Source organism: Heterodontus francisci, chromosome 16, assembly GCF_036365525.1.
Source record: "Heterodontus francisci isolate sHetFra1 chromosome 16, sHetFra1.hap1, whole genome shotgun sequence".
In the NCBI taxonomy this organism is placed as follows: Eukaryota; Metazoa; Chordata; class Chondrichthyes; order Heterodontiformes; family Heterodontidae; genus Heterodontus; species Heterodontus francisci.
Genome location: NC_090386.1, coordinates 49,225,262 through 49,247,987, shown reverse-complemented (window position 1 = coordinate 49,247,987; position 22,726 = coordinate 49,225,262). Strand labels below are relative to the sequence as shown.

The 22,726-nt window shown below is 45.2% G+C and overlaps 1 protein-coding gene across 5 annotated transcripts in view; it reads left to right on the top strand.

Annotated features, from left to right (window-relative positions):
• The window catches only part of bcas1 (brain enriched myelin associated protein 1), a 237,205-nt gene that overhangs the window by 50,294 nt on the left and 164,185 nt on the right, over positions 1–22,726 (top strand). For all 5 annotated transcript variants that reach the window (XM_068048790.1, XM_068048791.1, XM_068048792.1 and 2 more), the window contains exons 2-3: positions 12,752–12,833; positions 22,248–22,332. In XM_068048790.1, the coding sequence (XP_067904891.1) occupies positions 12,762–12,833; positions 22,248–22,332 (157 nt within the window). In that variant the 5' untranslated portion in view covers positions 12,752–12,761. The remainder of the gene's footprint in view (positions 1–12,751; positions 12,834–22,247; positions 22,333–22,726) is intronic.

The window sequence follows — 22,726 nt, the reverse complement described above, 5'->3', positions numbered from 1 at the left end:
TGCATTTTGTAGATGGTACACATTGATGCCACTGTGCACCAGTGGTGGAAAGAGTAAATGTTTAAGATGGTGGCAAGTGGGGAGTATTCCATCACACCCCTGGCTTGTGCCTTGTAGCTGGTGGACAGGCTTTGGGGACTCAGGAGGTGAGTCACTTTCCACAGCATGCCCAGCCTCTGACCTGCTTTTGTAGCCACAGGATTTTATTGTATGGTCCAATTAAGTTTCTGATCAATGGTGATTCCTAGGATGTTGATGGTGGAGGAATTCAGTGATGGTGATGCCGTTTAGTGTCAAGGGGAGATGCTTAGATTCTTTCTTGTTGGAGATGGTCATTGCCTGGCACTTGCGTGGCACAAGTGTTTCTTGCCACTTATCAGCCCAAGCCTGAATGTTGGCCAGGTGTTGTTGCATGTGGGCACGGACTGCTTTATTATCTGACTGCAGACATTTAAGAAGGCCCAACACTATCTTCTCAGAGCAACTTGGAATGGACAATGAATGCAGCTTTGCTAGCAGCACCCATATCCTGAAGACAAATAAAAAGAAACAGGTAGTGTTACCTTGGATCATATTCTAGAGTGTGTTACTCTGTTTATCATTTTTTAAAATGATTTATTTCGATTTTGTTAGTCTGTAGAATGCTTTGGTAGCGAGTGGCGGACAGGCAGACAGGTTTGTACAATATATGATTAGGCTATAATAAAAACAGAAAGTGCTGGAAAAACTCAGCAGGTCTGGCAGCATCTGTGGAGAGAGAAGCAGAGTTAACGTTTAAGGTCAGTGACACTTCTTCAGAACTGGCAGATATAAGAAATGTAAAAGATTTTAAGCAAGTAAAGCAGGGGTGGGGCAAGAGATAACAAAAGAGAAGGTATTGATAGGACAAGGTCACAGAATAGCTGACCAGAAGGTCATGGAGCAAAGGCAAACAATATATTAGTGGTGTGCTGAAAGACAAAGCATTAGTACATATCGGGTGTTAATGGACTGAAAACTGAACAGCCACAAGCACAAACATGAAAAAAAAAGCAGTGGGTAGGCACCGTAGAAACAAACTGAACAAACTAAAATAAAATAAACACAAAAAATAAAAGGAAAAAGAAAAAATAACTAAAGGTAAAAGTAAAATGTGGGGCCCGTCGTGCTCTGAAATTATTGAACTCAATGTTCAGTCTGGCAGGTTGTAGCATGCCTAATCAGTAAATGAGATGCTGTTCCTCAAGCTTGCGTTGATGTTCACTGGAACATGATTTCCAGCATCCGCAGTGTTTTGCTTTTATATGATTAGGCTAGCAGTGGTACTGTACCAGGTGATTAGTTCAGGAGTGATGGACTGATTTACTTTACTAGCTGATACAGGGAAATACCATGGGTAGAATCTCCTCACCTTAGTCCCTGCCAGAACAGCAGTACCATTTTCGGCTTGGGAACCCAACTGACTGAATTCCTCACCTGACCATTGCACTTTCCCAGAGCAAACTAATTATCATCTTGTCTCCTATCTCCCTGACCAATTCGGGAGGGCAGGCAGGATGATGCATCCATTTTGTCAAAGGAAGGCTTTCTAATTAAAGAGATCGTGGCATGGGTTACAAGCGCTCATCAGCACTTAGATTTTTGAGGCTGCAACAACCACAGGAATGGAGAGGAGACCTGGAAAGGCTGCCCCCAGGGGTCATTCACTCTTACCTGGAGGTCCTGCTGTGGGAGCCGAGGGGCTGCAGAGGTGACTCTCCCAAGGTCAGGAGGAAGAGGACAACCTCTCTAACCAAGCTGGCGTGGATTGAATTGACCGAGGAAGTCAGGAGCAGATGTTTGCTCCCTCCAACCTGACGGTGCACAGAGGGTCCAGGACCTCAGGCGGGCATGACAGGTGAGTGGCATAACACCTTCAGGTGCCAAGCCCCAATCTCTGACTTATCCAACATTCTCCAGCACAGCACATCTCAGGTCAACACACCTTGCAGCTCCACTCATTCCGCTCCCTGCAGGCACCTCAGATCCCCATCTGAATAGCCAATACTTACATTCACCCTCAGCCTATTGCCCTCTCACACCAATGCCTCACAGTCACCATCCACAAATGGTTCCTTCCCTCCTCTCCACACAAGCCATTATGAACAGTCACACCTCTTTGTGTTCTCTCCTTGCAGTAGAAGAGAGCACACAACGTGGCAAGATGCAGAGACCAAGGGGAGGGGTGGTGGCCTCGTCAGCCATTGGCAATGCGTGCCCACCTGCTTCACTGGGAAGGAGGTCTTGTTTCAGGAGGCTGAAGATGTCAACAATGACCTGCCATGAGAGCCTGAGTCCCCTGAGGCACTATTGAGAGAACTGATTCTCTGCCTATAGACCCTGTGTTGATGGTCTCACCCCCTTCCAGCTGGATTTCATTGTCTATCCCTTCTGCCTTGTGGAGGGGTATGCAGTTGAGGAAAAGGCAGCTGGAACTGCTGATGGAGCTGTTGACTGTGGTGTGGCCTCTGCTCTTGACCCTCAGCAGAGGTGGAAGGTGGAGCTGCATACACTGCTCCTATGCCATGATGAAGGCTGGCAGCAGGGAAATGCAGCTGAAGGTGAGTGAAGTGCAATACAGATGAAGTGCCTTCCAAGAAATTGGCAATCATCTGTCAAGCAGTGAGCACTCTCTGAGAGTGCTAAGTGCTTTGAACTGCAGTCTCTCAATGGCCATGGGTGGAGCTCTTCAGTGTAACTGATGGAAGCCTTAACGGCTTGTCAGTTTCACTAAGAAGCTCTTCCCACTTTGCACTCGCCTCGGTGATCCTGGCAAGTTGCTGACAGATCGGAAAGCAGATCCCCTAGCTGGGAAATCCAAGATTCATGCATAAAACAGGTATTAATTGCCTCTTATTAATATCGATAACTTGTTAATTATTTACCTTACAAATCCAAGGGGGTTCTCCATTTTTCTTCAATCCCACCTCAGGGAAAGCCAAAAGAGGGCAGGATGACATCGGGTCAGGATCCCAATTTCTGGGACTTTGCTGCTCACTCCCAAACCCGCCTCCACCAGGCTGGGAAAATTCTGCCAATATCTTTCATATGTTACTTGCAAATTTCCTGTGGCATAGATTGTGATCATTTCTTTCATAATGACAGGCGCATTATGTCATGTAACCAGCTGGGACACCTAACAGTTTACAATTTACATTTAGTAGCCCCAAAACATATTAACAGCAGAGTTGTTGAGCTTGTATCAAGTAAAGCTCTGCTTCCATATTAAAAATAAAACTGGTACTCTTTGAAAGAGAAGGAAAGACTGGGGGACCTCTTTTCAAAATGTTTACCCCTTTTTATAGAGCAAAATAACATCCTCAGTAAAAATGAAAATAAAAGATTTTTCTCAGCTGGTAGAACACTTGAATGTTTGGCCTCCCTCTCTGCTAGATCACTGTGTGACATCGCTGATGGGGAGTGTGCTGGAGTTGCTCTATTGCAAACAACAGAGTCCATGAATTCAGACCAGTCTGAGGGTTGATGTAGTGGTGAGACCCCAGGCATCTATGCACCTGTTTGCCTCCTGGTAATTATGAAAATAATTTTTTTAAATCCTGACACAAAGTTTCGGGAAGTACATTATTTTTCTCTGAATATCGTGAGATTTTGAATCAAAAATATCCCCCGAAATTTTCTTCTTCCTTCTATTTGGCAATACTTATATATCAATTCAAATATAGAAATATTTTTTTCCCAGTAATCCTTCCAGTAATGCGGGCACACTGAATAGATTGAAAATATATTTTTATTCCTCGTATTATGATTCTGGTCCCAGTTCTTGAGACAGTCTCAAATGACAGTCACTGCCAAGACTGATCCGGAGCAAGGCAGGACTAACTCATTTGCAGCAGCTTTAAACAAATAAAAAGAGGGAGGAAACTGAGGATATTAAGTACAAAGTATATTGGTAGACAAATACCTGGTTACAAATTGAACTGAAGGTTATTGAGATAAGTACAGATGATTAAATATACCATGAAACACAATGGTTCATGTGGTGCTGGGAGCATGGAATGCAGTTGGTCTTGGATGACTAATATATGTTCATTGCCAGATTCCTAGAGTTATTCCATTAAGCATCAGGAAGAAATTCAGTGTTATTATTTTGTAAGTTTCCTTTTGATTATTCACCTCCTCAGGAGATTTTTGATCAGGTAATTAGGGCAAAGTCCATAATAGTGCAAGTTATACATGGTCTGTGAAAGGAACGGGCGGCACAGTGGCGCAGTGGTTAGCACCGCAGCCTCACAGCTCCAGCGACCCGGGTTCAAATCTGGGTACTGCCTGTGTGGAGTTTGCAAGTTCTCCCTGTGTCTGCGTGGGTTTCCTCCGGGTGCTCCGGTTTCCTCCCACATGCCAAAGACTTGCAGGGTGATAGGTTAATTGGCCATTATAAATTGCCCCTAGTATAGGTAGGTGGTAGGGAAATATAGGAACAGGTGGGGATGTGGTAGGAATATGGAATTAGGGTAGGATTAGTATAAGTGGGTGGTTGATGGTCGGCACAGACTCGGTGGGCCGAAGGGCCTGTTTCAGTGCTGTATCTCTAAAAAAAAAAGTGTCAAGAACTTAATATTGTGTCAAACTGTCTTATAACTCTCACTTATGTTCAATAGCTTGAATAAGAAGAAAATACTTCATATGGTATGCAAGCAAAAATACTTGGTTCAAAAGGAAGTGACGCTTACAAATATTACTTTCAGAAAGATTTGAAAGTAACAAGTATGCAAACAAGGTGTGAATCTTTTCATGGGTTATCGAGTGGTAATTGCTTATTGATAGTTCAAATTCGACAACTCTGTGTATAAACTTTGGAAATTTGTAAACTTTGATCTCTGGATCACTGCAAACATCGGGGAAACTAACCTTTCGGTGGTGAACTGTTTTTAGGTTGTTTTAAAAGGACATACTGCAAGTCATTTACCAAAAGCCAAAAATGAATTCTATCTTATTGGTATCACTGTGTATAGTTTTATTTAATAGTCTTCATTTAGAGATCCTCGAGAAGGCATTGGCGAGACCAAATGAAGATCGGGCGGTTGCTTTGCTGAACACCTCCGTTCAGTTCGTAAGCATGACCCTGATTTTCTCATTGCTTGCCAATTTAATTCTCCATCCCGCTCCCAGTCTGATCTTTCGATCCTTGGCCTCCTAAACTGTTTCAATCAAGCTCGAAGAGCAACACTACATCTTTTGATTAGGCAATTTACAGCCTTCTGGCCTCAAAATTGAGTTCAACAACTTTAGATCATAGCCTCCGCTCCCACTTCCTTGGACAGCAGGTGCTGGTAATAGTTCTGCTGGAACCATTTACACATCTTCTGGACCCTTTTATTCCTTTACTTGTCCCATTACCACCCACTTTTGCCTTGCACCATTATCCCTCTAGCCATTTAATCACTCCTGCCTTCCACCCTATCACAAATATCACCCTTGCTGTTTCCTTCCCTTCCACTCACCCCCCAGCTCTTTACCCCTGGATCTGCACTTACTTTAAAATAATGTTACATCTCTAACCTCATCCAGTTCTGATGAACAGTCATCGACCTGAAACATTGGGCGGCGCGCTTTGAAGTCGGCAGCCTTCAGACGTGAATGCACCGCTGCTGAGCCCCCGCGATACTTTGCGTGGGGCTCATTTAAGTCGAGGGGGTGGAGCGGCCGCACCCAATGACGTAGAGGGGGTGGCAGTTCCATACCGGCAGGCGCCAGCGCCATTTTTAAAGGGCTCCAAGCCCTTTAGGAGCATTTGAATTTTTAAAGCGATAGAATGATTATCATTCAAGTAACACATTTAATAGCATTCTCACTCCCCTCACCCACATCCCCAAGGAAGAATCGATGGATTCATTGGACATGCCCCCCAAAAAACCTTTGTGCAGACCCCGACCTTCCCCCCCCACATCCTTTAGCAACTTTAAACCATGACCCCTTTCCACCATCCTCCCCACCAATCAAAAGGTTTTACCCCGCTTCCTCAACCCACCCCCACCCCCGAAACTTTCACTCCTGCCCCCTCGCCACCAATGTCACGCCTCGGAACTCCGCACGACTTCTGTTTGGCGGCCGTAATATTGGCGTGGGACCGCCGCCGGGACAAGGTAAGTTGATTTGCATGTTGCATTAATTAATTGTAATATTGAAATGAAGGCCCCACCACCAAGCAGCGGGGAGGGCCGCGCCAAGGCCTTGCCACCACCGGTAAAACGCGGCGGGGCCTTCTTGGTATCGAGGTCATGGCAAGCCGCTCCCGCAGGTATTTTACGGGCCCGCCCCCGCCACAACCTCCAACATTGAGGGGCTAGTAAAATTCAGCCCATTAACTCTGTTTCTCTTTCTGATCTGCTCAATGTTTCCAGCATTTTCTGTTTGTATTTGGTGTTTAGAGGAGCTGTTCCTTTATTGATATTTGCAGCAGTATTATTAATATGCCAATTAAAATCTATTGGAAAAGTTCCTCTTGTCACTGTCGCCTTCCCAGTAGATCATTTAATAAATGCATTGAATGGTGTGGCACTAGCCTTCCAATGTGAGAATTTCAGATTTGATGCCAAGAAAGTGAAATCAAATAGATCAGAAATATATTAGAGCAATGTAACAAAAATAGAAAGGTATCCTCTGGAAGTACAACAATTTTATTTAGGGTAGGTATCAACTGAATCAGGCAATTTTAATTTTGCACAGCAGTCTCAGTTCTGCGAAGCCTACCACTGTGATATTGGGTTGAAATTTCTCGGCCCCATGGTGGAGGCATTGGTGGAATGGGGTGGGGTGGGCGGGTGTCAGGGACTGGGAAAATAGTGGGGAACTGCTTCCCCCCACTAGGGATGTTTCACAGGAAATGGCCTGAGAAGCGGATTGCCCACTGCATGGAGGCGGGCAGGCAATTTAAATAGTTAAGGCCCCAATAGAGGCAATTTTGTGGGTTTCCCCTCGATTTGAGGGGACTACCACCTTCCCCCCTCTAAAATATTTAATTAGTTTTACGCCTCCAAGGACACCTCCATTTTGAGGTGCCCTCTCATTCTCAGACCTGCCCTAGCAGTGCCCGCCTCTCCCAGTGGGGCTGCCGAGGGTCGAGAGCTGCCAGTCCTCTGATTGGGCTAGCAGCATCGGGGGACCACCTGCTGTCTTTGATAGAACGGCGAGTCCACAGACGGCCAATTAGGAGGCTGCCTCCAGGAAAATAGCTCCACTGGTCTGGCTCCCAGCAAGTGCAGGCTCGGGACCCCCATTTGGACCCGACATCAGGGTCCCAAAGCCTGCGAGAAAATCCTGCCCATCCTCTTAGTGTGGGCATGGGCTGTTATAAAGATGGAAGAAGCGTTCACGTCATGGCCTGTTAATCAGCCTGTGAATTCTTCCACTGCTTGAGACTTTTCTCCAAGGGATGAATGTGAAGATCTGAAAACGACATCCTCTTAGTGTAATAGGAGCACTTCATAGAGTAAGAGCAATACTTGGGACAACATGGAAATGAATGAAATGCACTGCAGCTTATTGATCTACATCTGACATGAGAATGCTTCGTGCCATTGCTAAGTTTGCCTCATTTGGAATAGCTGATATAGAAACATAGAAAAATAGGAGCAAGAGTAGTCCATTCGGCCCTTTGAGCCTGTACCGCCATTCAATACGATCATGGCTGATCATCCAAACTCAGTACCCTGTTCCTGCTTTCTCCCCGTATCCCTTGAACCCTTTAGCCCTAAGAACTATATCTAACTCTTTTCTGAATATCTTTAATGATTTGTCCTCAATATTATATCAATGCAAAGCTGAGTTTTATTTTTAAGTTGCTATTTTACAGGAGTAGCTTTAGTCTTTCTAAGCTCAAGAGCCAAAAATGCAAAAAATATACCAGCTAAGACCTGCAAGCTTTAATTGTAGTATATCAGCAGATATTCTCACAGTAAATACTGTAAATATTAGATAAATTCTGAAACCTTGCTCATCAAGGTGACTGTTTCGAGCTGTTTACTAGTAACCTGGATTGTACTGTCTCATTGAAACTTGCTCTCATACCTCCTTTTGCCTGTTTCATTTCCCTTTCACTTTCTTTTCCTTTCTTACATTTCCTCTGTCTCAGCCACTTTCATTTCCTTACTCACTCTCTCATTTTTCCTTTCTTAATTGCATATCTCCTTATCTCATTCCCATTTATCCCTTCTCATTGAATGGCTTACTCAGTCCCTCTTTTCTCTCATACTCCCTATCTTTAATTCCCTCTCCCTTTCAATCCCTCTCTCCTTCCATCTTTCTAAATAATGTTCAGTTTTTTAAAAACCTTATCAGCTAGATTTTTGAAATGTCGGGCGTTGAGGGCTATGAGATGCTGGTACAAAAGAGAAGTTGAGGTCTGGGGCAGATCAGCATGATCTTTTTGAATGGCGGGGCAGGCTTGAGGGGCCAAATGGCCTACTCCTGCTCCTATTTCTTATGTTCATATATTCATCAAAACACAAGCACTGGAAGATCATACAATATTCAGTTTTAATGAACTGAAAATAGTTTTAATGCGATAACTCCAGTCACCATAGAACAACATGGCTGTAATTTTACATTGGGCAGGAGGCTCTGCCCACCGGCCAAAAAGTCAGGGGTGAGCTCACCTCCACTGGGCCTCAGAGCCACCCGACGATTTTATGTGCCCAGGCCCTTAATTGGCATCAGGTGGGATTTCCACCCCTCTGAGGCAGGAAGTCCCACCTCCAAGAGCTGCTGGCTCTCAATGCCAAACACAGTGAACACTGATCAGTAAGCAGACTAATGCAATTCAACACTACATACAGGGAAAAGGCAGGGGAGTGGGACTAAATAGTTGATATAATACAATTCATTGAAAGTACATTGGTTACCCAGGTGAGAATGTAAGTAGTGGCAATCTGCTTTGTTGCATCTGACCATGTTCTTGCTATTCTGGATCTCTCATTTCGGGACTCAATCTGTTGGCAGAGCAGCTTATTAGAATATTCGTTCATATTACATAGATCACAAATAAGTGACAACATTGAAAAGTTGGATCCAATCAATCTATGTTAGATTTTATCCTTCACACAAGCATTACTCCTAATCCCTTGTGCCCACTCACATCCCATATCCCGTTATCCCCCTTTCATTCAACCATCTATCTAACTTATTCTTAAATGTCGAAATGGTCTCTGCATTTCTTATATTCCCATTTTGGACATGTATTTGAAAAAGGACTAATTGCAGTGTTTGGGGGAAAAGCGGGGTGTGGGACTAAGCTGTATCGCTCTTTCAACGAGCCAGCACAAGCATGATGGGCCGAATGGCCTCCTCCTGTGCTCTAACATTCAATGATTCTATGATTATAACAGTGATTTTACTTCAAAAGTACTGTACTGGCTGTAAAGTGTTTTGGATGTCCTGAGATAGAGAAAGGTGCTATGTAAATGCAAGTTCTTCTTTGTTTCAGCCACTAACTTCAATACTGTATTCAACAGTCTTGCAACCGTCTACTTACTTTTTTTTTTAAACTCTCTTTCCCAAATCTCTTGGGTAGAATTTTAAATTTTGTCTGGTGTGGAAAACCAGTAGTAATGTATGCCATACACTATGTCTGATTTTCCTTTCCATTCTTCCAGTTTTCCACCTCTGCCAAAGTTGAAAATCTTTGTAGATTTAATTTTCTATCTATATCTTCTTGCTCTAGACCTCCTGGAAACTGCTGGAAACAGCCTGCTTCTAATCTACTCTGTCCCATCTCTTCAGGATTTTAAACACCTCTATCAAATCACCCAGTATTTCTTATGCTGATGAAACAAATCCAATTTTGAAGCCTTTTTTTACTAGGCAGCATCCTAGTGGCTCTGTGCTTTACCCTGTCTGTTGCCTCAAATGCTTGCTATAGTACAGAGGCCAAAGTGCACATAATAGATGTAGTAGGCTTGGATTTCCAAAAGGCATTAGATAAGGTGCCACGCAAAAAGTTAATACACAAGATAAGGGCTCATGGAGTTGGGGGTGATATATTAGCATGGATAGAGGATTGGTTAATGGACGGGAAGCAAAGAATAGGGATAAATGGGGCATTTTCAAGTTGACAGGCTGTAACTAGTGGAGTGCCGCAAGGATTGCTGCTAGGCCTCAGCTATTTGCAATCTATATTAATGACTTAGACAAAAAGACTGAGAGTAATGTTTCTATGTTTGCTGATGATACAAGGCTAGGTGGGAATGTGAGTGGCGCAGTGGTTAGCACTGCAGCCTCACAGCTCCAGTGACCCAGGTTCAGTTCTGGGTACTGCCTATGTGGAGTTTGCAAGTTCTCCCTGTGACCGTGTGGGTTTCTGCCAGGTGCTCTGGTTTCCTCCCACAGCCAAAGACTTGCAGGTTGATAGGTAAATTGGCCATTATAAATTGCTCCTAGTGTAGGCAGGTGGTAGGAGAATGGTGGGGATGTGGTAGGGAATATGGGATTAATGTAGGATTAGTATAAATGGGTTGTTGTTGGTCAGCACAGACTTGGTGGGCCGAAGGGCCTGTTTCAGTGCTGTATCTCTAAATAAATAAAAAATAAGAATGTAAGCTGTGAGGAAGAAGCAAAGAGATATAGACTGGTTAAGTGATAGGCAATAACGATCGAGTATAATGTGGGCTTATTCACTTTGGTAGTAAGAACAGAATATTTTTTAAAAGGCGTGGAACTTGTAAATATTGATCTTCAGAGCCACTTGGGTGTATTTGTACAAGGAACACAGAATGTTAGCATGCAGGTACAGCAATCACTTTGGAAGGCAAATGGCATGTTGACCTTTATTGCAAGGGAATTGGAGTACAAGAATAAAGAGGTCTTGCCACAATTGTACAGGGCTTTGGTGAGATCACATCTGGAGTAATGTGCACAGTTTTGGTCTCCATATTTAAGGAAGGATATACTTGCATTGGAGGCAGTACAGCAAAGGTTCACGAGATTAGTCCCTGGGATGAGAAGGTTGTCCTATGATGAGAGGCTGTGCAAATTGGGCCTATAGAAGAATGAGAGATGATCTCATTGAAACATACAAGATTCTGAAGGGCCTTGACAGGGTAGACACTGAGAGGTTGTTTTCCCTGGCTGGTGAATCTAGAATACCGGGGGACACAGACTCAGCATAAGGGGCAAATCATTTAGGACTGAAATGAGGATAAATTTCTTCACTCAAAGGGTTGTGAATCTTTCTCTACCCCAGAGGGCTGTGGACCCTCCATTATTGAATACATTTAAGGTTGGGATAGACAGATTTTTGGTCTCTCAGAGAATCAAGGGATATAGCGAATGGGCGCGAAAGAGGAGTTGAAGCCAAAGATCAGCCATGATCGTACTGAATGGCAGAGCAGGCTCAATGGGCTTTATGGTCCATTCCTGCTCCTATTTCTTATGTTTTGTTCTTATTTTATGTATTCTACCTGTGGTCTCACGAAGATTTTATATAGATTTACTATTACATTTCAACTTCTATATTCTAAACCTCTTGCCATAAAATCCAGTATTCCATTAGCTTTTTTTTAATGGCATTATCTCTTGATATGTTGCCTTTAATGACTTATGAACCTGAACCGGAAAATCCCTCTGCTGTTCCACATCACCCAGCTTTCCTCCATTCAAAGTACTTTTTTTAAACAAAATGTACCACCCCACATGTACTGATAAGGAATTACACACACAACCCTCTGCTTGCTTAAAGTGCCCAATTCTTAATCAGTGAATAAAATATTTAATTTTGATGTGAGGGGGTTGAGAGTGGATCAGTCCTGAGCCTGATACTGAAACCATTGCTTTTAGGGTAGGTGGAGACCAGTAAGGAAGACCAAATGGGGGCCTGGTAAGACAAAGTGTAAAAAGTAAAATTGAGCCCCAATAGATATTTTGTGCAGCTGTTCATGTCATTGCTGTGCCAGAGAAGATTACTCAATGTAAAAATGATGAGTGTTCTTGTTGGCCACTTGTAGGTTTGAAAGACCTGATGTGACAGACAAAATGCCTGTACACTGCTGTCACACTGCATTCTGTACATGAGAGACAGACACACCCCTGTACACAGTTGTTACACTGAATATTCTGTATGGTCTAATGACAGACACACAACTGTACACTGTTTTAAATGCTTTCTGTGCAATTCATGGAGGCAGAGCGTGTGCACAACTTCACTTGAAGCACGCATGTTTTGCAATATTTGAAACGCATTAGATTTGTGCCTCCAGAATGATGTTAAATGCCAAGAGCCTGAAGCAGTGAACGCCAGCTGGCAGATCCGGCTCTAAATTTGAAGAGTTTTGACATTCCCAAGCATTCTGCGCAATGACTCTTCCACTGAGAAGAATAAGTGATTAAAGTGTTGGTGGGATCACACCAACTGTGCGGAATGAAGGTGGTCAGGGATGAGCACGCAGGTGCTAATATTTAATTTGGTATCTGGAGTTTTTCTGGACTATGTTAGAAAGGGCTGGAAAGAAGTTTCATAGTTTTACCGCCTAAAAGTTTACCTGCATTATTTGCTTTTCTTGTTCGCTGAGAAGAACTTATAAAATGTACATCGTTTATTTTTAGGAACAAATCTGAACAACCTTTCTTATTGTAGTATTATTTTCCATTATTCTTCGCAATGTGCAGATCCGTGCTATTTTCATTTTATTACGGCTATTGTTCCTTGTCCTCTTTGTAAGCGAAATTTAAATTGTGTGAGTTGAAATTAATGAATCGTCATTCTGGTTTTGTATTTAAACAGTATATTCACCATGGGTACTGCAATATCACATGAACCTCTGAGTGACCCTGTGGCCGAATCCTCAGCATTGGAACAACCCACGGTAATGCTAGTATTAATTCATCTGTCTTCAATTCGTATTTTTATAAGGAATGAAAACTAGGTGGCATGTATTCCAGGAATGCTGCTGAAATAGCATGGGGTGAAATTGAAAGGGATCTAGAGCCATTGGTAGACTCACTGCTTCAAAGGTCCAGTCATTGCAGAACAGAACAACAAAGCTAATGGGATGCTGAATTATATAGTCAAAATAGTAGCATTGGGATAGTCATACAACAACTGTACAGTGATTTGGTTATGCTATGCCTTAAGCATTTTTTTCCTGTATGTACTTGTGGCAGTTCAGTTTTCAGTCCGTTAACACTCTAACTGTACTAATGCTTTGTCTTTCAACATACCATTAACATTTTGTTTGCCTTTGCTACATGACCTTCTGGTCAGTTATTCTCTGTGACCTTGTCCTATCTACACCCTCTCCTTTGTTATCTCTTGCCTCACCCCGCTTTACTTGCTTAAAACCTTTCACATTTCCAATATTTGCTAGTTCTGAAGAAGGGTCACTGACCTGAAATGTTAACTCTGCATCTCTATCCACAGATGCTGCCAGACCTGCTGAGTATTTCCAGCATTTCTTGTTTTTATTTATAGTAGGTAGGTTGCCTGTTTTACACCCTGAGACTTACCTGGCAGGTGAGAGACCATGATCAGTGGGCTTCGATCCTGCAGGTGCTGTTTCTGTGTTTTTTTCTGGGGTTTTTGGTGGTTTCACACAGCATTTCACCCTTTGGGATTGGAAACGTACCATGGTTGTTGTTTTCCTGTTGGTTGGGGTTTTAGTACCTGTCCCAGGAAAGCTTCAAGCCAAAAATGGCTGCAGACAACACCAGAGCTCCAGGCCAGGGAGTACGTAACACCGTTAGGGTGGGTGAAAGATAGTGAAGGAGGTGCAGCCATCGACCGTGCCTTCTTCATTAAGAAAATCCTGATCGAATGTTGTGGATTCCAAGCTGCGGACATCTTCTGCCTGCAGGATTTCCCCAGCAGTGGATATTTTGATGTGACATTCAAGAACGTGGCGGGATGCATCAAGTTCCTGAAGGTATTCAAGGGGAAGGGAAACCAGGCGCCGCTATAGATCCTCACAGTGGAGCCACTCTTACTGCTGCCATCGCAACGCAACTGGGTGGTGACAATCCACCATGTTCCTGTCATCGATGTGCTCACCTTCCTCGCCAGGTACGTCATGGTGGCCGGCAGCAGCACTGAGGTCAAGGACCCCTTTGGGATCTGGACCAGCAAGCGGCAGGTCAAGGTCACCTTGAAACTTGATGCCAATGGAGCCATCGTCATTCCTCCCTCCAGCTTTGCTATCGGAGGAAATCGAGGCTTCCTGGTCTACGCGGGGCAGCCCAGACTTTGTCAGACCTGTGGCAAATCTGATCATGTGGCGGTCAACTACAGCATAATCGTCTGCAAGAATTGCAAGCAGGAAGGCCATCAGACTAAGGACTGTAAGCAGAGTAAGTGCTGCAACCTGTACTACAAGACCTGTCCCAAACGCTGCCTCAGTTACACATAGGCGGCAAGGTCCAAGGAGAGGCTGGAGGAAGGAACGGTGAACACGTCTCGTGCTGCAAAGGAGACCAGCAACCCACCTCGCAGCGAGGAAAATCCATCTGAGAAGGAGAGGAAAGGGGAGGCAGCTGCAACCAGCAACCCAACACCTACCCCGTGCCCAGAAACTCCTCCTCAAGACACAGAATCCATGGAGGAGGAGGCAGCAGTGGGACAATTGGATGAGTGGCAAGTGGTCAAAAGGAAAACCACAAAGAAGAAGCCCCCAAAAAAAGCAACAAGTCACCACCCAAACCAGTAGCAAGAGGAGGCTCCAATCTGAGATGGACTATGGCAGCTGCTCCTCATCAGACGAGGAAGGGCCAGAAAGATGGCACTTGCAAAAGAAGCGGCAGAACGCAAAGGAGCTGGAAGAGAAAGCCTCCCAGCTGTTTGGCACTGGAAGCAGCGATGGGCCCAGCGCTTCCCAACCCCAAAGCGCTGGAACCCAGCGAGATGCCCAACGCGCCCCAGCTCCAGGAGGCCGAGAGCAGCAAAGCGTCCAGCGCACTCCAGCTCCAGGAAGCTGAGAGCAGAAACGTCCTCGAGGAAGAACAGAGGGGAAAGACACCACCAGCGGAGGGCAGCCCAAACCTTGCTGCCTACGAGACCCCACTGATGTCACCCCAGTGGAACAAACCCCCCCTGAGTGACCAGAAGGGGTTTCTGAGCCCAAAGTATGTGCAACAGCTTGTGCACACTATGGGTATGCAGGAAAATACCTAAGGACTGGGACTAGTAAGGCACCTGGTGTGGTAAGCAACATCTGGTTTTGACTGGATATAAAGATTGCTTCCATTAACGCGTGTTACGACCAGGTGAGAAAGAGGTCGAGGGTTCCCTTTAAGCCTTCACCTGGTCTTACTGTAACAGGGTTTTTTTAACACACTGTGTTTTCAGTTCCCCCTTGGTGAATCCTCGTTCACCGATTTCCAATTATAAGTTAAAGAGACAAGCACAAACAGACTTTCTTAGGTTCAGAGAAGAAAGGTGAAATTTTAGTAAACTTAAACTATAATTCGGTTGACGCTTACAGATAAACAACGTGCCCCACGCTAGCATGCATACACAATAAGCACATGCAAATAGAGACAGAAAAGAGCAGAAGAAAAATAAAGTGGAAAGGTATGAGGCAATATCTGAAGAGTTGTTGCGGTTCTTGGAGCTCAGTGTGGAATTCTTGGTTGTAGGCAGATCTTGCTTTTCATTGGGGCCCAGTATTCTTCTGAAACTTTGTTCACTGCAGGAGACTCTTCTCTCTTGGGGTTCATATGTCTGCAGTGGGTTTTTGGAGTTCCGTGAGAAAGAGGTGGGAGCAGACAGGACAGGAGAGGAGTTCTTTTCAATCCAGGAGCAAAAAGTTTTCTGCCAGTTCAAACACTCTATAATTTAAAACTCCCCAAGTTGGCAAGGAAGGTAGTCACGTCACCGACTGGTTTGACCAGGTCTGTTCTGCGTATTTTATTGGAGCAGGGGATAGCTCCTTTGTTCCAAGCAGTGTCTGTTAACATGCAAAAATGTCCTTCCAGCCAGGGTCTGGCAACTTCTTGTAACAGGCCTTCTGTTCCCAGCAACAATTTGAAATTTAATGTCCATGTGGTGAAATTAATGTGCCTCATTCTTGGAAGGTGGGGGGCTTGCATGACACGTGCGTAGCATTAAATCCACTACGTGATGTGTTTCGACTTTGGGTTACCTTGCCAAGGTCGAAGCCAGCCTACTGTTTCTGCAGGAGTGTGGGATACCGTACTTCAGCACCTACAAGCAATGGTCATGATGATTGTCCCATGGGCCATCATTCTGGTCAGGGGGAAATGATTCCCATTCTTCTGGCCTGGATATTCTGCTGCGGGGAAGCAACTTCACCGTCTCCGAATTTAAGGAGGTGGTGGGCGGTCGCCTGCTCATAGCAGACATAATGTACAACAATGCTCCACTCCGGTTAATCAACTTGTACGCCCCGGTCCAATACAGCAAGTGGCTGACCGTCCTCCAGCAGCTCCCACTGCTGCTGGCGACATCCAGGCTGGTCATTCTAGGCGCTGAATTCAGCTGCATCATTGATGCAGCTGGACAATCCTGCAGTGACGACAGCAAACTGGACACTATGTCCAGATTCCTAATGGAAACAGTAAAAGACTTGCAAATTGATAGGTAAATTGGCCATTATAAATTGCCCCTAGTATAGGTAGGTGGTAGGGAAATATAGGGACAGGTGGGGGATGTGGTAGGAATATGGAATTAGTGTAGGATTAGTATAATTGGGTGGTTGATGGTCGGCACAGACTCGGTGGGCCGAAGGGCCTGTTTCATTGCTGTATCTCTAAATAAAATAAAATAAATAAAATAAATAAATAAAAGATGCCAAGCTGCTTGATGTCTTCAGAATCCCTGCAGACAGAGCTCAGCGTAGATACGCCTGGTTAAGACTGGACGGGTCTGCCCGTTCCAGGATTGACTTCCTCTTTGTGTCCCGTGCTTACACGGTCAGATCCACCGACATCAAGCCGGTGTTCTTCTCTGACCACCGCCTCTTACTGGCCGACTGCCATCTACAGGATGACCAGCGGGTAGGCAGGGGGGCATGGAAGCTGAATGTTATACTGTTAACCCCAGAGAATATTGAGGAACTCAAAAGGGATTACAAAGGTTGGAGAACCGTGAAACACCTCTTTGAGTCTTCGGTGCACTGATGAGAAGCGATCAAGGCGAACACCAAGAGGTTTTCTATCCTCAAAGCTGTTCAGAATGTGAGAGTGAGACAGGGAGAAATGTCCCGACTCCAGAAAAGAATGCAGAATCAGCTCCGGCTGCAGTCGATGGGGGTCGAGGTCAAGGAGGATCTCCAAGAGGTGAAGAGTCAGCAGGCCTCGCTCTTTTCCATGGAAGCCTCCAAGATCATCTTCCAGTCCAGAGTCTGCTCCGTTGAGCAGGATGAGACGTGCTCGCGTTTCTTCTTCCAAAAGGTACAGAGAGGGAGCTCTGTGATCAGCAGCCTGAAGAAAGAGGACAGATCGGTAACATCTTCGCAGTCTGACATACTAAGAATTAGCAAATCCTTTTGTGCTGGGCTGTACGACGTGAAGCCCACAATCGGCACGGCCTCCCAGTCCTTCCTGTCATCTATCACAGAGGTCTTAGATGACAGCAGGAGGGAGAGACTGAACAAACCGCTAACTCTGGATTAGCTGACAAAGGCCGTCAGGTCCCTCGAGGCGAGTAAAACTCCCGGAAGTGAAGGCTTACCGGTTGAGTTGTATTCGGCTCTGTGGGACTGGGTCGGCCCAGACCTGCAGGAAGTATACGAGAGTATGCTTCTGGCTGGCAGCATGTCAGAATCCATGAAGAAAGGCATCATCGCCCTCATCTACAAGCGGAAGGGTGAGAGGGTGGAAATCAGAAATTGGCGTCCCATCTCGCTGCCTAATGTTGACAACAAGATTCTGTCCAAAGTCATCGCCAGTCAAGTCAAGTCTGCTATGGAGTTGGTGATTCACCCTGATCAGACCTGTACTGTACCCGGCAGGAAGATCTCTGATAGCCTCGCGCTACTCAGGGATACGATTGCCTATGTACAGGACAGGAGGGTGGACACCTGCTTCATTAGCTTGGACCAGGAGAAGCCTTTCGACAGGATATCGCACAAATACATGATGGACGTGCTTTCCAAAATGGGGTTTGTGGAGGGAATCTGCAATTGGATCCAATTGCTCTACACAAACATCAGTAGCACAGTCTCAATCAATGGGTAGGAATCAGAAAGTTTCCCGATCAAATCTGGAATCAGACAGGGCTGCCCTCTCTCCCCTGTCTTGTTTGTTTGCTGTATAAAACCTTTTGCTGAGCCCATGAGGAAGGATGCGGGCATAAGAGGGGTGATAATCCCAGGCAGCGGAGGCACTCAGGTCAAAGCCTCCCTGTATATGGACAACGTCGCCGTCTTTTGCTCAGAACCACTGTCCGTTCGCAGACTGATGAGCATCTGCGACTAGTTCGAACTGACTTCAGGAGCCAAAGTTAACCATGGCAAGAGTGAGGCCATGTTCTTTGGGAACTGGGCTGACCGATCCTTTGTCCCCTTCACTGTCAGGTCAGACTACTTGGATATAGTTTGGAGGGGCCGGGGCGTTAGCCAAAACCTGGAAGGAGCGAGTAGCCATGGTACACCATAAACTGAGCATGTGGGAGCAGCGTTCTCTCTCCATTATGGGTAAGAACCTGGTCATCAGGTACAAGGCGCTCATGTTGTTGGTGTATGTGGCGCAGGTATGGCCCATACCCCACTCCTGCGCCGTGGCAGTCACCTGAGCCATTTTCTGCTTTATCTGGAGGTCCAAAATGGACCGTGTCCGGAGGAACATTACGTTCAAACCTCTGGATAAAGGGAGAAAAAACGTACTCAATGTCGCCCTCATCCTGATGACCACCTTCGTGTGCAGCTGCATCAAGCTGTGCGTAGAACTCCAGTACGCAAACACACAATGCCACTATGTGTTGAGGGTCTATCTGTCCCTGGTGTTGTGAAGGATGGGTCTGGTCACATTGCCGCGGAATGCTCTGTCCAGTTGGACCATGCCATACTACCTATCTTTCGTGAAAAAGTTTGGGCAGGAAAACACCTTTGATCACAAATCCATCAGGCAGTTGTCTGCATGGAATGTCCTCAAGGCCCTACAGGAAAAGGAGATGGTGAATCCAGTCAGATGGTTCCCCGAGCAGACGGCCAAAGTCATTTGGCAGAATGCCTCATCACCAGAACTTTCAAACAAGCACCAAGAGGTAGCTTGGCTGGTGGTGAGAAGGGCCTTCCCTGTCAGATCCTTCCTGCAAGCTCGGAATCTCACCACCTCCGCACGCTGCTCTCAAGGTGGCTGTGGTGGGGAAGAGACTGTTGCCCACCTCCTTCTGGAATGTGCTTTTGCAAAGCAGGTGTGGAAAAAGATGCAGTGGTTTTTGTCGAGGTTCATCCCAAGCAGCTCTGTAACACAGGAGTCTGTGCTCCACGGGCTGTTCCGAGGGACACACACCGAGATAAACATCAACTGCTGCTGGAGGACCATCAACTCGGTGAAAGACGCTCTTTAGTCTGCCCGAAACTTGCTGGTCTTCCTGTGCAAAGAGTTGTCCACGACCGAGTGTTACAGACTGGCACATTCCAAGGTCCAGGACTATGTGCTGAGGGATGCACTAAAGTTTGGGGCAGCCACCGTAAAGGCTCAATGGGGAAAGGCCACTGTGTAAGGGCCTCCCGCCATAGTGAACCGAGGGTCTGGAACCCGTGTAAAACCCCTTGGGCTGTATGCACCCAAATATGGTTTTGCTGTGTAATGCAAATGTATATTGCATGTAAAATGGAATGGAAGGGTTGTGAGGCAACTCACGTTCTGTATTGAAGGAAACTGATTTCTTTTGCACTTTCTGTAATGTCATCTTGGAACTGTTTTAAACTGTTTTGTAATTTTTTTTTTACACATATTTATGAATAAAGTATATTTTTGGAAAACAAAAAGTTTTACACTCTGCTCGATTTTCCTTCCATGGGGTGTATAACAGGTGGCTAATCTGCTACTGCCCGTTTTACAACCCCTGCTAAAATTGAAAGTTCCGCCTATTGTGTTCAGATTTGGTTAGCAAGACACAAAGGCACCTTTAACCCCCGGGATGCAGCCCAGAGAAGAATCGGGAGATTTATCTTTAGTGTTAGACGATAGAAGAAACACTGGACTTTTCAACCTTGGAAGTAAGTGTTGGGGGTTTCTGATAAGGGTGAATAATATAATAGTGACACAAAAGATATATGGAATATGACTTTGAATTGTCTGTAACAGTATGACCGGGACAAACTAATAAAAGGCAAATTTAGGGCTGACATCAGAATGTTCTTCTTCATGCAAAGATCGATCAATATATGGAATGGACTTTTGGGTGGGATTGTGGAGGCAAACCTGGAATCATTTAAGAAAGAATTGAATTATGGATCTTATGGGGGACTGTAGGTTGTTGCCTGATGGATCAGCTAGGATTGACTCAATGGCCTTTTCATTTACTTTGATTTATATAAAGCAAATAATATGAGTGTGAAACAATCAGTTAACTTATGGCAGGCAGACATTCATCTTTATCAGCTTTTCACCCTGACGGTATTTTACCATGACATAATACTTACAAACAACGGTAGTTAAAATAATAGCTTCCTTCGGAACACTGAAAGTATTTTTGCACCTGTTTGTAATCTCTGCATACATTATTAATTTATCTGGAAGAGAATCTGATTTTTGAAGTGTCTGTGTGTGTTTAAAAGTTGAACTGTCTGACAAATGCCTAATGCTCTCATTTAATTTGGATCCTTTTGTTCTTTCATGTTAAATTTACAGGACTTAGATAAAAAGTTTTACATACAAAGCAAAAATTCATTTAAGAGTCAACATAATACTTTGAATAAAACTGCATTGGTCATTTCAGTTAAATACTCGGGTTTGATCTTTTATTTGATTTCATTTTGTTCCCAAATTGTACACCGTGTAATAATTAAAATTGTTACAAAAAGTAAAAACAAAGCAAAAGCAAAATACCGCAGATGCTGGGTATCTGAAATAAAAACAGAAAATGTTGGCAATACTCAGCAGGTCTGTCACCATCTGTGGAGAGGGAAAGAGCTAACATTTCAGGTCACAGAATCACAAAATTGTTACAGTGCAGAAGGAGGCCATTCAGCTCATCGTCTGGCGACAAGGTCCCAAATCCCTATGGAAGGCCTGCTGAATTTAGTACCAATCAGGCACTTAAGTGGACAGCAGTGGGCCTTCCCTTAGGATTTGGGACCCCGTCACTGAATGTCCTGCCATTGGAGAGCTGCTGGCCAATCAGAGGCTGGCAGCTGCAGCGCCATCGCGGAGGCAGTGGCTGCTACTAGAGGTGATTGTCCTGGAGGCCAAGGGGCATTGCTGGAGCCAGGTCTCGGGTAGGTCAGGGCGGGAGAGGTCTCGGGGGTGGCGATGGCAGGGGGGAGTTGGGGAGGGGGGTCAGCAGCAAAGGAAGGGGGGTGGCTCTCAGCGGGCCCCCACCTTCCTGATGCAGGGTCCCTCCTTCAAAGGCCTACTTCCCCCACCAGCCCCCCAACCCGGAGTTGGGAAGCAGCCACATGGTTATCCCTGCCATCCTTCCCATGCGGTGACAGGGCTGCCCACCGCATGGGTAATTGGGCACAGGGTGCCTGATCAGGATGGATCCCCCTCCTGAGCACTCAGGGGGGCCGCCAGATTTTACTGGCAGCCTCCCCAGGTGGCAAAATGTCCATCCGTCAGTGGTAAAATAGCAGTGGCGGTGGGAAGAGGCTCTTAAGTGGCCATTGGCCTAAGGGTCTCAATTGGCCTAAGATCGGGCAGGCTGCCCACTCCCTCTCCTGCTGCTGGTAAAATACCAGCAGAAGCAGGTAGACGTCTGGCATGTTATCCCACCCAATTTTTACCCCCCCTGCCCCCCACTCCCACCATGGTCTCACAGCCTCCTGGCCTGCTCCCAGTTTGGAGGGAGGGGGCTAGTGGGGTGGGGACACATAAAATTCCGGTCACAGAATTTGTTACACCAGTAAGGTAAACCTGAATAATTCACATGTGACTTTGTCATTCATAAATTATCAGACTTTCCTCACTCAATTAATAAAGTGAGCATTCCACAGTTCTACATGATGTGCATATAGTCTTTTATTTTGGTATTGTTCTTAAACTGCCTAGGTGTTTATTTCGTAGCAAGAAAATGTCACTTGCCTTACATTCAATCGGCAATACACAATGTACAGTATAAAATTTACATTTTGATAATTATACATATTTTCCTTTTTCAGGCTGAAACTGGTACTGAGATTGTTCAGAATGGTCCTGCTCTTGGAAAGCATTTGCAGAATTCAGTTCAAAATAAGAGTGATACTGGTAGGTATGATTTAAGATGAACAGCATCCTTGGTACCATTGTTTTCCAGGCTCCAAAATTTTCGCATTGAAGCTGAATGTTGAATGTCGCATTTGGAACAAATCTGTACTCTAGCCTGCTAAAATTAAATTAACATTGAGTAATTTTTCATTTGAATTTGAAATTTTTAAAACAGATCTTGTCGTAGACTCAGGTGGCTTAAAACCCAGGAACCAATGTTAAGGGACTTGCAACATCACATATACATTCTCAATCCAACCATGTAAGAATACACTTACAATTCTGGGCTGAATTTTTAGTTCCTGCTGGGGAAGGGCACGGAGGCGGAAAGATGCAAAAATTAGTGCTGCTGGTCAGTGTGCTGCTTTCACATCACTGTTCCTGCCGCTGGTGA